Consider the following 13817-nt stretch of genomic DNA (forward strand, 5'->3'; position numbering starts at 1 on the left):
ACAGCTGCACCATTTTTCATTCCCACTAGCAATGTATGAGGGCTCCAGTTTTTCCTACCTTCACCAGCACTGTTATTTTTCTTTTTTTTTACATTTTATTTTCAATTATATCCATACCTAGTGGTGTGAGGTGCTATCTATGTGGTTGATTGCATTTCCCTAATGTCGGCTGATGTTGAGAATTCTTTTTTGAGCTGATTCGCTTTTATTTTTATATGCTCGGGATAATAGACCCTTAATCAAATGCAAAATTTAAAAAGTATTTACTACTGTTGTAATAGGTTTTTTCACTTAATAGGTCCTTTAATACACAGACTTTTTAAATTCTTTCATGAAGTACAATTTATGCATTTTTCTTTGTTCACTCACGCTTCTTGGTGTCACATGGAAGAACCCATTGCCAAACAAGGGCATGAGGAATTTATCCCTATTTTCTTCGGAGAGTTGTAGTTTTAGGTATTCCATTAGGTCTCTGACCATTGTGAGTAATTGTTATAAGATGTAAGGAAGAGATCCAGATTCATTTCTTTTGCATGTGGAATTTCCAGGGTGTCATAGCAACATTTTGTTGAAAAAATATCTTTCATCACTGAATTTTTTTTGCACCCGTCTCAAAAATCAATTGACAACTATGTGAGTGTTTATTCTGATCTCTGTTCTGTGGGTGACTAGATTGTCTATCCTTATGCCAGTACCACACTGTTTTTGATCACTGTACCTTATATTAAGTTTGAAATCTAAGTTGAGAATGTTCCAAAACTTAATATGAGTCCTCCCAACTGTGTTTTTTTTTCAATATGTTTTAGCTGTACTGGGCCCCCTTTTCAGTCTGTATAAATTTTCATTCTGCAAAAAAGGTCATTGGAATTTTGATAGAGATTGATTGAAATCTCTTATTATCTTTTAAAGGGTAATTACATAAGAAGAAGAACAAGTCTTTTATATTACTTCACGTAGTCACCATTTCTGGTGCTTTTTTCAACCCGTGTAAATCTAGATTTCCATCGTATTGTTTTTCTTCTTCTGAAGGATTTATTTAGCACTTTGTAATGCATATCTGCTGGTGATGACTTCTTAAGATTGTGTATGTCTGGAGTCTTATTCACCTCTATTCTTGAAACAGTCTCACGGGTATGGAGCTACAGTTTAATAATTTTTTGAGTTTTTGTTTCGTCAGCTGTTTGCTTCTCTGTCTCCAGGCTGTCAGCAGAAATCCTGTGTCATCTTATGCTTCCTTCTCTATAAGTACTGTGTCTTTTTCTCTTGGCTGATTTAGTTTTTTTTTTTTCCGCATCACTGGTGTTTAAACAAGTCGGTGATATGTTTAGGGCAGTTTCTTATGTGCTTGAGGTGATGAGCTGCTAAGATTTGTGGATCTATAGTTCCATCAAATTTGGAAAAATTTCAGTCATTATTTCTTGAAGTTTTTTTTTTATCCTCATCTCTTCCTCTCCGTAGGCGACTTTAAACTACCCGTGTGTTGGGCTCCTTGCAGTTATTCCCACAGGCTCGCTCACACTGTGTTGGTGTTTAGTCTTTTTTTGTTATGGGTTTTATTTTGTGTAGTCTTATTGCTGTTTTTAAGTTACTAATCTGGTTGTGCAGTGTTCCGTTAGTCCCATCCAGTAGCCCCCTTCATCTCACACCTTGCAATTCCATACTCCTCTATCTTTGGTGCTGCTTGGCTGGCTCAGTGTTTCTGGCCTGTAGAAATCAGTCCGTGCCCCGGCTCCCGGCTCTGTCACTGGTCACTCTGTCCTATCCTTTCCTCGTGGACTGGCTCTCTGCCCCTTGCAGGCCCAGCCACCAGTGATTGGGTGCCAGGTTCGGGGTTTCACTGTGTTGGGAGATGGTGCGGTTGTTCCTGTGTGTGTTCCGTGCTTTATTCTGGGATATAGTTGATCCTTTCAGGTTTGCCCTTAAGCTATTGTGTCGGGACCAGAGAGCATTTCCCCAGCTCCACTTTGCCTGACCTGCAAGGGCTCTACCTGCTGCCTGTGGGTTAGGGCTTCCTCTTGCATGGTAGGAACAAGTGCTGCTTACAGCCATCTGTCCCTATGGGTGGCGTTCCTGGTTCGGTGGCTCCTCACAGGCTTGCACTGACTGTCCCCTGCGAGGACTGAGGGCCGCTCTGTTCAAAGGTCTACTGCCTTCACTGCCTGTCCAGCCACTGTCTTCAGTACACCTCCTTCTCTCAGCCCTGCAGGCCTCAGTTCTTTCTGCACGGTGGCTGAAGTCCTTCCTGGAGGATGGGGGGTGTCACGGAGCTTACCTGTGCCCTGCCTCTCACTATCTGGTGTTCAATGACTTGAAAAACTATTGCTTAGTCACATAAACTTCAGTTGTTTTTAGTTTTCCACATGGGAGGGAGATCCAGACTCTGAGTGTCTTGTCTTGGCAGGGAGGTATAAGTCCCAGCTCCATGTCTTTGAAAAAGCTGCCTGGGTGCTCATGGGCCCCAGGCTGGGAGCTGGGTGGAGGTGAAGATTCAGGCCAAGGTGTGAGTGTGTGTGGTGTGGGTGTGTGTGTGTGTGTGTGTGTGTGTGTGTGTGTGTGTGTGTGTGTGTGTGTGTACACGCGCATGCGTGTATTAGCCATCCCACCTCAGGATAGCCTCTGAGGATGACATGGTGCCTCAGGAGATGGTGCTCCAGCTCGAGATCAAGGGTGTGTTCTGCTCTGTTTACCCGTTAGGCTTGTCTGGAGGTTTGGAGAGACACCCAGGACCTGGCTGATGCTTTCCAGTACACCCTGCCCCATGGGTTGGGTTCTTCTGCACTTCTGGCAAGTTCTGGTTCGCCCAGGGCTGGTGTGGGCAGCTGGGGGTTGGGGCTGCCACCAGGATACGGCAGGTCCTATGTAGACACAAGATTTATGCTTTAGTCTTCCCTGGACCAGGATGGAAGAGGTGGAGAGACAGCAACAGAAAATCATAGAGCTGAGCTGACTTGATTTAAAAAGGAGCCTGTGTCTTCACAGAGAGGTTGTCAGTGGCTGAGAGCAGATGAACAAGACTCACTCTGGGAGGGAGAGCAGTTACCCTGACCATACCCTACCCTACTTATTTAGCCAGTCCCCTGCCGACAGAGAAAACAAGACACTTTCTACATTTTGATTTTTTATATTACAAAACAGTCCTGCTCAGTAACATCCTTATACATGGCGTTGCATGTTTCCCAGTTGTTTCTTGGACTAAATTCCTGGACTTAATATAAAATAATAAGTGAATGAAAAGTTTCTCTTTCTCTCAAGAGATAAAGGCATCATTTTCTTTGCTCTTAGGAGCCCTCTTTTATTTTTCTTCTGTGAGCCAGGAGCCCTGTAAAGAGGACAAGGTCTCCCCTCAGAGGTCTGCATGGGGTGGCCAGGGGAAGGGAGCCCCGGGGAGGACACACACTACAGGCCTATGTGGGTCACGTCCTGGCTACTGTGATGGTGCGGGTGAGAGGGAAAGAGAAGCAAAAGTGCTTACTAGGGGCCGTGACACCTGGGGGGACACGGCACGATGGCAGGTCCGAGCCAGCGGGACCTGGGGGTGGACTGGGCAGGCCAGCACCAATCTGGTTGTACTTGCCCATGGGGGCTCCTCCCTGAGCCAGCCACATGCTCCTTGCCTCTTACAGCCCAAAGCTCCTGCTGGGTCTGCGGATGGTGGGTCCTCTCTCCTCTGGTATTTTATCTCTGTGCTCAGGCCCTGGACAGGTGGGCAGGGTCTCTGACTAGGACACACATGGGGACCTGTTGGCTGATTCTGAGTGTTCTGGTTCACACTCCTGTCCCTTCACTTGTGCCAGGCTTGGGCTTCCGCCTCCCAGGCCTTCCCCAGGCACAGGTGTCTCCCAGGATGAGTGAATCAGGATCAGGCAGGGGAAGGGCACTTCCTGGTCTCGGTTTCCATATCTGGAGGGAGACCTCAGACCCACCTGGTTCTGGGGGCTTCCTTTCTGGCCCCGAAGTGGGGCCAATCTGCTGATGGGGGCCACACTGGCAGAGATGGTGGCTGGGGCTTCTTATCCCTGCCTCACCCCAGTTCCTCCAGCCCCGTTCCTCTATCCCATCCACCAGGGCTCATCATTAGCTCCACTCCCAGCTCTTCTGTAACCTCACAGCCCTCGTGTAGCCCTTAGGTATCTTGCTCCTCCTGTGTCCCTTCTTCCCCCATGTGTCTGGCCACAGGGTTGCCTCCAGGCTCCCTCTCAAGAGCATCTCATCTCCTGCAGGCATTTGGACAGGCCCACACGAACCATAAGAAGGTGGCTGCAGACGGCGAGAGCGGGAGGAGAGTCTGATCCAGGAGTCAGCTTCCAAGGAGCAGTACTATGTGCGCAAGGTGCTGGAGCTGCAGACAGAGCGGATGAAGCAGCTGCGCAAGTGCTTGCCAACACGCAGTCAGAGAACGAGCGCCTGGCCTCAGTGGCCCAGAGCTGAAGGAGGTAAGCAGCAGAACTAGGGTGGGTGCTTGACTGTGGGGGGGGGGAAAAACAAGCCAGTGCTTCCTGGGGCAAGGCCACCCACAAGTGTTCCACTCCCAGCCCAGTTTTATGTGATTCATGGTGGTCCAGGAAGGGCTGAGGGTGGCAGGATCCCAGCTCTGCCCTTGGGCTGATGTGAAATCCTGGGTTCCTCATGTGAACAACAGAATTATAGTGTCCACCTGCCAGCTCATGACAACAAAATCAGAAGGGACCACCACAGATAGCTCCTAGGATCAGCTCGGCCAATGACTAGGGGCCTGGCCATGAGAGGCCTGGGCCGGTGGAGAGGGGAGGGCAGGCATCTAGTGCCTCTGAGAGAGGTGGGAGGGTGGACCACCATTCGCAAGATGGGGTGGGACAGCATCAGGGAGCAGCAGAAGTCTACGTGAGCTGCAGTCCTGGCTGTGGCTTGAGGGGGGGTCCCTGGTTGTTAGAGCCCAAAGTTTCTCATTAGGAAGGGCAAGAGGCCTTGTTCTGGGCTTGTGGGAAGACCCACTCTCTGGCCTCTATTCTCCTGGTTGGGGCGGGGAGGGGGGAGCAGTGACAAGTGACCAGGAACAGCAGATGGTTCTGAGCGGTGGGCAGCTCTGAGGTCGACACCTCAAGGATTGAGGATGTATGACAGTCAAGGTCCCACAGGGCTGGGAGGGACACTGGCAAGGTTTGGGGCAGAGCCCAGGATCCGGCAACAGTGGGGAGTAGTCACCCACCCTGGTTTGGGATCAGAGATCACCAAGGCTTGTGGGCTGGGAGGAACTGGCTGGATCCAGGGGAGAGTGCATGATCCTCATTTCCTCCCACAGGAGCATTCTAGTCAGGGTGGGGAGAAGGGGCCATTGGAGCTGTAGATTTGACCACCCAAGTTAGAGACTAGACTCTTTGCTGGCTAAGCACCCTTTTCCAGAAGAGCAGTAGAGGTGCCTGCCCAGCCCAGACTCATTCTGCTCCTTCCCCCTTCTAGAGGGGCAGTCAGGAGCGTGGCGGGGGACTTGCTGGACACTGGCTTTGGTGTCAGGAAATGAGCTCAGCCAGTCCCACACACTGCTATTAAAGAACAGGTCTGGTTGGGCCAGGATTCCTGCTGTTTCTGTTAGTGCTTCAGGAGGAGCCTTCCACTCCCACCCCCATACACCCTCAGTTCATCTTTCTCTGAGGCCCCACCTGTGCCCCTGATCACTGTAGGAGCTCTGTAGGATCACTGTGGAGCCAGCCAGGTTCTGGTTGGATGGAGGCTATCCATCACTGCCTACTCAGACTAGAGCCCTGGTCAGTGTCCCATGATTGCTGGCTCTGTCTGAAACTCCGCGCCCATCCCACTCAAGTTACTCTTCTGCTGGTCCTGGCCCTGCTGGCTTCTGCCTGAGCTGCTCTGCTGAGCTCCTCCAATGGCCTCCCCATCCTACAGGAGGCTTGCGCCAGGCTCGGGCCTGGCTGAGAGGCTGGATCATGAGGACACAACACCAAGCAATGTCCCTGATAAGCACCAACCTGTACCTGTCTTGGTGTGACCCAGCCGAGGAGGCTTTGCACAGTCACCATAGGAGATGCCCCTCCACAGAAGGTCATTTCCCTCCCTGTGCCTGGTTGCTCCGTACCTGTTCAGGACTGATGGGCCAGCTGTGCTGTGCCCTCGACCCAACCCCCATCCCCATCCTCCACCTGCGATAACTGGCTTAGGGGTTCAATCCACCATGCCAAACTCCCAAGAGGAACTTGTGGCCTCCAGTCATGTGACACGTGTAGCTAAACATGCTCAGCATGTGAGACAGTTCCAGCTACCCCATAACTTGTCCTCTCAGTGACGCTGTGGGCATTCCACTTTACTCTCCCCATCCACAAATTGGGAAGCCAAGGTGCAGAAGGTTTGGCTACATGCCTAAGTCAGTGGGTCCTGACCTCTGCACTGGTAATGGACGGGCCCTGTCGACCTTTGTCTGGGACATGGCCCATTGGGGCCCCATTTTGCAGATGGAGAAGCAGGAGACCAAGGAGGGCACAGCCACAGCGGCGGAGGCAGAGTCAGGTCCTTGCACATGCCCAAGGCCTTCCAGGATTGCCATTGGGAAGGAGGAAGTGAGGGCCCTGGCGAAGCAGTGGACTGATGAGTTGTGGATGGGGTCAGCGCATCTGCCCAGTGGAGACCCCCCACTAGGAAAAAATCTTCTGTCCCATGGGACCCTGGCCTGCTTTCCTGGGGACTCTGCCACATGTCAGGCCCTGCACAGGCCCAGAGTAAGTGACAAAGATGTCCAGCAAGAAAGTATGTCAGGCTGTCATCTACCTGTCCGGCTAGGAGCCAGGAAAAGGCTTATGTTCCTGCGTGGTGGCACTGGGCCACAGGAGCTGCTGGAAGAAAGCAAGGGTTTGGCCACAAAGTGAGGTGGTGGGTATTTGGGTGAGGGGCAAGCAGCCCCGTGCTCCAGCGGGAGTGGGACAGGCTTGGACAGAAGGACCACCTGGCTCCAGAGGTAGGGCATGGAGTTGTCCCATGGGCAGACACCCAGAGGTGGATCATCCAGAGTCCTCGCTTGCTAAGGCTGCCTTCCAACCAGACTGGTATACACCAGGGCTGGGTGGAAGGCAGAATTAGTAAGCGAGGAATCTGGATGATTAGCAACCTCTGGGTTGTCTGCCCATGTGACAACTCCATGCCCTGGCTCTGGAGCCAGGTGTCCTTCTGTCCAAGCCTGTCCACTCCACGCTGGAGCACGGGGCTGCTGCCCCTCACCCAATACCCACCACCTCACTTTGTGGCCAAACACCTTGCTTTCTTCCAGCAGCTCCTGGTGGCCCAGATGCCACCACAGCAGGAAATAAGCCTTTTCCTGGCTCCTAGCCAGGACAGGGGAGATGACAGCCGACATAACTTCTGCTGGGACATCTTTGTCACTTACTCCTGGGCCTGTGCAGGGCCTGACATGTGCAGAGTCCACCAGGAAAGCAAGGCCAGGGTCCAATGGGACAGAAAGATTTTTCCTAGTGGGGGGTCCCACTGGGCAGATGCTGCTGACCCCTCCACAACTCACAGTCCTGCTTCGCCAGGAAGCCCTCACTCCTCCATTCCCAAGGCAAATCCGTGGAAGGCCTTGGCATGTGCCAAGGACCTGACTCTGCCTCCAGCCAGCTGTGGCTGTGCCCAGCTCCTTGGGTCTCTGCTTCTCCATCTGCAAAATGGGGCCCAAGGCCATGTCCCAGGACAGAAGTCGACAGGGCCCGTCCATTCACAGTGCAGAGGTCAGGACCCACTGACTTTAGGCATGTAGCCAAACCTTCTGCACCTTGGCTTCCCAATTTGTGAGATGGGGGAAGTAAGTGGATGCCCACAGCGTCACTGAGAGGACAAGTTATGGGGTAGCTGGAACTGTCTCACATGCTGAGCATGTTTGCTACACGTGTCACATGATGGAGGCCACAAGTTCCTCTTGGAGAGTTGGGCATGGGGGATTGAACCCCTAAGCCAGTTATCGCAGGGTGGAAGGATGGGGATGGGGGTGGGGGTCAGAGGGCACAGCACAGCTGGCCCATCAGTCACTGAACATGGACGGAAGCAGGACCAGGCACAGGGAGGGAAATGACCTTCTGTGGAAGGGGCATCTCCTATGGTGACTGTGCAAAGCCTCCTCGGCTGGGTCACACCAAGACAGGTACAGGTTGGTGCTTATCAGGGACAGTGCTTGGTGTTGTGTCCTCATGATCCAGCCTCCTCAGCCAGGCCCGAGCCTTGGCGCAAGCCTCCTGTAGGATGGGGGACGGCCATGGAGGAGCTCAGCAGAGCAGCTCAGGCAGAAGCAGCAGGGCCAGGACCAGCAGAAGAGTAACTTGAGTGGGATGGGCGCGGAGTTCAGACAGAGCCAGCAATCATGGGGACACTGACCAGGGCTCTAGTCTGAGTAGGCAGTGATGGAGAGCCTCCACTCCAACCAAGAACCTGGCATGGCTCCACAGTGATCCTACAGAGCTCCTACAGTGATCAGGGGCACAGGTGGGGCCTCAGGAGAAAGATGAACTGAGGGTGTATGGGGGTGGGGAGTGGAAGGCTTCCTCCTGAAGCACTAACAGAAACAGCAGGAATCCTGGCCCAACCAGACCTGTTCTTTAATAGCAGTGTGTGGGACTGGCTGAGCTCATTTCCTGACACCAAAGCCAGTAGTCAGCAAGTCCCCCGCCACGCTCCTGACTGCCCCCTCTAGAAGGGGGAAGGAGCAGAATGAGTCTGGGCTGGGCAGAGCACCTCTACTGGCTCTTCTGGAAAAGGGTGCTTAGCCAGCAAAGAGTCTAGTCTCTAACTTGGGTGGTCAAATCTACAGCTCCAATGGCCCCTTCTCCCCACCCTGACTAGAATGCTCCTGTGGGAGGAAATGAGATCATGCACTCCCCCTGGATCCAGCCAAGTTCCTCCCAGGCCCACAAGCCTTGGTGATCTCTGATCCCAAACCAGGGTGGGTGACTACTCCCCACTGTTGCCGGATCCTGGGCTCTGCCCCAAACCTTGCCAGTGTCCCCTCCCAGCCCTGTGGGACCTTGACTGTCATACATCCTCACATCTGAGGTGTCGACCTCAGAGCTGCCCACCGCTCAGAACCATCTGCTGTTCTGGTCACTTGTCACTGCTCCCCCCTCCCCGCCCCAAACCAGGAGAATAGAGGCCAGAGAGTGGGTCTTCCCACAGCCCAGAACAAGGCCTCTTGCCCTTCCTAATGAGAACTTGTGGGCTCTAACAACCAGGGACCCCCCCTCAAGGCCACAGCCAGGACTGCAGCTCACGTAGACTTCTGCTGCTCCCCTGATGCTGTCCCACCCCATCTTGCGAATGGTGGTCCACCCTCCCACCTCTCTCAGAGGGCACTAGATGCCTGCCCTCCCCTCTCCACCGGCCCAGGCCTCTCATGGCCAGGCCCCTGTCAGTGGCCGAGCTGATCCTAGGAGCTATCTGTGGTGGTCCCTTCTGATTTTGTTGTCATGAGCTGGCAGGTGGACACTATAATTCTGTTGTTCACATGAGGAACCCAGGATTCACATCAGCCCAAGGGCAGAGCTGGGATCCTGCCACCCTCAGCCCTTCCTGGACCACCATGAATCACATAAAACTGGGCTGGGAGTGGAACAACTTGTGGGTGGCCTTGCCCCCAGGAAGCACTGGCTTGTTTTCCCACCCACCCACAGTCAAGCAGCCCACCCTAGTTCTGCTGCTTACCTCCTTCAGCTCCTGGGCCACTGAGGCCAGGCGCTCGTTCTCTGACTGCGTGTTGGCAAGCACGTTGCGCAGCTGCTTCAGCTCTGTCTGCAGCTCCAGCACCTTGCGCACATAGTACTGCTCCTTGGAAGCTGACTCCTGGATCAGACTCTCCTCCCGGCTCTCGCCGTCTGCAGCCACCTTCTTATGGTTCGTGTGGGCCTGTCCAAATGCCTGCAGGAGATGAGATGCTCTTGAGAGGGAGCCTGGAGGCAACCCTGTGGCCAGACACATGGGGGAAGAAGGGGACACAGGAGGAGCAAGATACCTAAGGGCTACACGAGGGCTGTGAGGTTACAGAAGAGCTGGGAGTGGAGCTAATGAGGAGCCCTGGTGGGATGGGATAGAGGGACGGGCTGGAGGAACTGGGGTGAGGCAGGGATAAGAAGCCCCAGCCACCATCTCTGCCAGTGTGGCCCCCATCAGCAGATTGGCCCCACTTCGGGGCCAGGAAGGGAAGCCCCCAGAACCAGGGTGGGTCTGAGGTCTCCCTCCAGATATGGAAACCGAGACTCAGGGAAGTGCCCTTCCCCTGCCTGATCCTGATTCACTCATCCTGGGAGACACCTGTGCCTGGGGAGGCCTGGGAAGGCGGAAGCCCAAGCCTGGCACAAGTGAAGGGACAGGAGTGTGAACCAGAACACTCAGAATCAGCCAACAGGTCCCCATGTGTGTCCTAGTCAGGAGACCCTGCCCACCTGTCCAGGGCCTGAGCACAGAGATAAAAATACCAGAGGAGAGAGGACCCACCATCCGCAGACCCAGCAGGAGCTTTGGGCTGTAAGAGGCAAAGGAGCATGTGGCTGGCTCAGGGAGGAGCCCCCATGGGCAAGTACAACCAGGATTGGTGCTGGCCTGCCCAAGTCCACGCCCCAGGTCCCGGCTGGCTCGGACCTGCCATCGTGCCGTGTCCCCCCAGGTGTCACGGCCCCTAGTAAGCACTTTTGCTTCTCTTTCCCTCTCACCCGCACCATCACAGTAGCCAGGACGTGACCCACATAGGCCTGTAGTGTGTGTCCTCCCCAGGGGCTCCCTTCCCACTGGCCACCCCATGCAGACCTCTGAGGGGAGACCTTGTCTCTTTACAGGGCTCCTGGCTCACAGAAGAAAAATAAAAGAGAGGGCTCCTAAAGAGCAAAGAAAATGATGCCTTTATCTCTTGAGAGAAAGAGAAACATTTTCATTCACTTATTATTTAATATGAAGTCCAGGAATTTAGTCCAAGAAAACAACTGGGAAAACATGCAACGCCATGTATAAGGATGTTACTGAGCAGGACTGTTTGTAATATAAAAAATCAAAATGTAGAAAGTGTCTTGTTTCTCTGTCGGCAGGGGACTGGCTAAATAAAGTAGGGTAGGGTATGGTCAGGGTAACTGCTCTCCCTCCCAAGAGTGAGTCTTGTTCATCTGCTCTCAGCCACTGACAACCTGCTCTGTGAAGACACAGGCTCCTTTTTAAATCAAGTCAGCTCAGCTCTATGATTTCTGTTGCTGTCCTCCACCTCTTCCATCCTGGTCCCAGGGAAAGACTAAAGCATAAATCTGTGTCTACATAGGACCTGCCGTATCCTGGGTGGCAGCCCCAACCCCCAGCTGCACACCAGCCCTGGGCGAACCAGAACTTGCCAGAAGTGCAGGAAGAACCCAACCCATGGGGCAGGTGTACTGGAAAGCATCAGCCAGGTCATGGGTGTCTCTCCAAACCTCCAGACAAGCCTAACGGGGTAAACAGAGCAGAACACACCCTTGAATCTCGAGCTGGAGCACCAACATCTCCTGAGGCACCATGTCATCCTCAGAGGCTATCCTGAGGTGGGATGGCTAAACACGCATGCGCGTGTACACACACACACACACACACACACACACACACACACACACACACACACACACACACACACACACACACACTCACACCTTGGCCTGAATCTTCACCTCCACCCAGCTCCCAGCCTGGGGCCCATGAGCACCCAGGCAGCTTTTCAAAGACAATGGAGCTGGAGACTTATACCTCCCTGCCAAGACAAGACACTCAGAGTCTGGATCTCCCTCCCATGTGGAAAACTAAAAACAACTGGGAAGTTTATGTGACTAAGCAATAGTTTTCAAGTCATTGAACACCAGATAGTGAGAGGCAGGGCACAGGTAAGCTCCGTGACACCCCCCACTCCTCCAGGAAGGAACTTCAGCCACCGTGCAGAAAGAAACTGAGGCCTGGCAGGACTGAGAGAAGGAGGTGGTACTGGAAGACAGTGAGTGGACAAGGCAGTGAAGGCAGTAGACCTTTGAACAGAGGGGCCCTCAGTCCTCGCAGGGGACAGTCAGTGCAAGCCTGTGAGGAAGCCACCGAAGCCAGGAAACGCCACCCATAGGGACAGAGGCTGTAAGCAGCACTTGTTCCTACCAGCAAGAGGGAAGCCCTAACCCACAGGCAGCAGGTAGAGCCCTTGCAGGTCAGGGCAAAGTGGAGCTGGGGAAATGCTCTCTGGTCCCGACCAACAAAGCTTAAGGGCAAAACCTGAAAGGATCAAACTATATCCCAGAATAAAGCACATGAACACACACAGGAACAACCGCACCATCTCCCAACACAGTGAAACCCAGAACCTGGCACCCAATCACTGGTGGCTGGGCCTGCAAAGGGGCAGAGAAGCCAGTCCACGAGGAAAGGAGAGGACAGAGTGACACAGTGACAGAGCCGGGAGACGGGGCAGGACTGATTTCTACAGGCTCAGGAACACTGAGCCATGCCAAGCAGCAACCAAAGATAGAGGAGATGGAATTGCAAGGTGTGAGATGAAAGGGGCACTGGATGGGACTAACGGAAAACTGCACAACACAGATTAGTAAACTTGAAGAAACAGCAATAAGACTACACAAAATAAAACACATAGACAAAAAAAAGACTAAAACACCAAACACAGTGTGAGCGAGCTGTGGGATAACTGCAAGGAGCCCAACACACGGGTAGTTAAGAGTCCCTACGGGAGAGGAAGAGATGAGGATAAAAAAAAACTTCAAGAAATAATGACTGAAATTTTTCCAAATTTGATGGAAACTATAAATCCACAAATCTTAGCAGCTCATCAACCTCCAAGCACAAGAAGAAAACTGCACTAAACATATCACAGACTTGTTTAAAACCAGTGATGCAGGAAAAAAAAAAAAAACTAAAATCAGCCAGAGGAAAAAGGACACAGTACTTATAGAGAAGGAAGCATAAGGATGACACAGGATTTCTCTGACAAGCCTGGAGACAGAGAAGCAACATCTTGAAAAAACAAAACAAAAAACTTATTAACTGTAGCTCCATACCCAGTGAGAACTGTTCAAAAATAGAGGTGAAATAAAGACTCCAGACATACAAAATCTGTAAGAATTCATCACCAGCAGATATGCATTACAAAGTGCTAAATAAAATCCTTCAGAAGAAGAAAAACAATACCAGATGGAAATCTAGATTTACAAGGAGTTAAAAGCACCAGAAATGGTGACTACGTGAGTAAATATAAAAGACTTGTTCTTCTTCTTATGTAAATCCCTTTAAAAGATAATTAAGAGATTCAATGCAATCTCTATCAAAATTCCAATGACCTTTTTTGGCAGAAATGAAAATTTATACAGAACTGAAAGGGGCCCAGTACAGCTAAAACAATATTGAAAAAAAAACACAGTGGGAGGACTCATATTAAGTTTTGAAATTCTCAAACTTAAGATTTCAAAACTTAATATAAGGCTACAGTGATCAAAACAGTGTGGTACTGGCATAAGGATAGACAATATAGACCAACAGAACAGAAGAGTCCAGAAATAAACACTCACATATGTGGTCAATTGATTTTTGAGAAGGGTGCAAAAATAATTCAGTGATGAAAGAATAGTTTTTCAACAAATGGTGCTAGGACACATGGAAATCCACATGCAAAAGAATGAAGCTGGATCTCTTCCTTACATCATATATAACAATTAACTCAAAATGGATCAGAGACCTAAATGGAAGACCTAAAACTACAACTCTCAGAAGAAAATAGGGATAAATCCTCATGACCTTGTTGGCAATGGGTTCTTCCATGTGACACCAAAAGCGTGAGTAACAAAAGAAAAAAA

At 51.7% G+C, this 13817-nt stretch overlaps 1 protein-coding gene across 3 annotated transcripts in view; it reads right to left on the reverse strand.

The window, feature by feature from the left end:
• Positions 1 to 13817, reverse strand: part of BICD2 (BICD cargo adaptor 2) — a 66655-nt gene that overhangs the window by 18185 nt on the left and 34653 nt on the right. For all 3 annotated transcript variants that reach the window (XR_012332438.1, XM_004328388.4, XM_019940465.3), the window contains exon 2: positions 9670 to 9882. Coding sequence is in view for 2 of the 3 variants with exons in the window: in XM_004328388.4 (XP_004328436.2) it covers positions 9670 to 9882 (213 nt within the window). In the remaining variant the exon portion in view is untranslated. The remainder of the gene's footprint in view (positions 1 to 9669; positions 9883 to 13817) is intronic.

The sequence above is a fragment of the Tursiops truncatus genome, chromosome 6, assembly GCF_011762595.2.
Source record: "Tursiops truncatus isolate mTurTru1 chromosome 6, mTurTru1.mat.Y, whole genome shotgun sequence".
Classification (NCBI taxonomy): Eukaryota; Metazoa; Chordata; class Mammalia; order Artiodactyla; family Delphinidae; genus Tursiops; species Tursiops truncatus.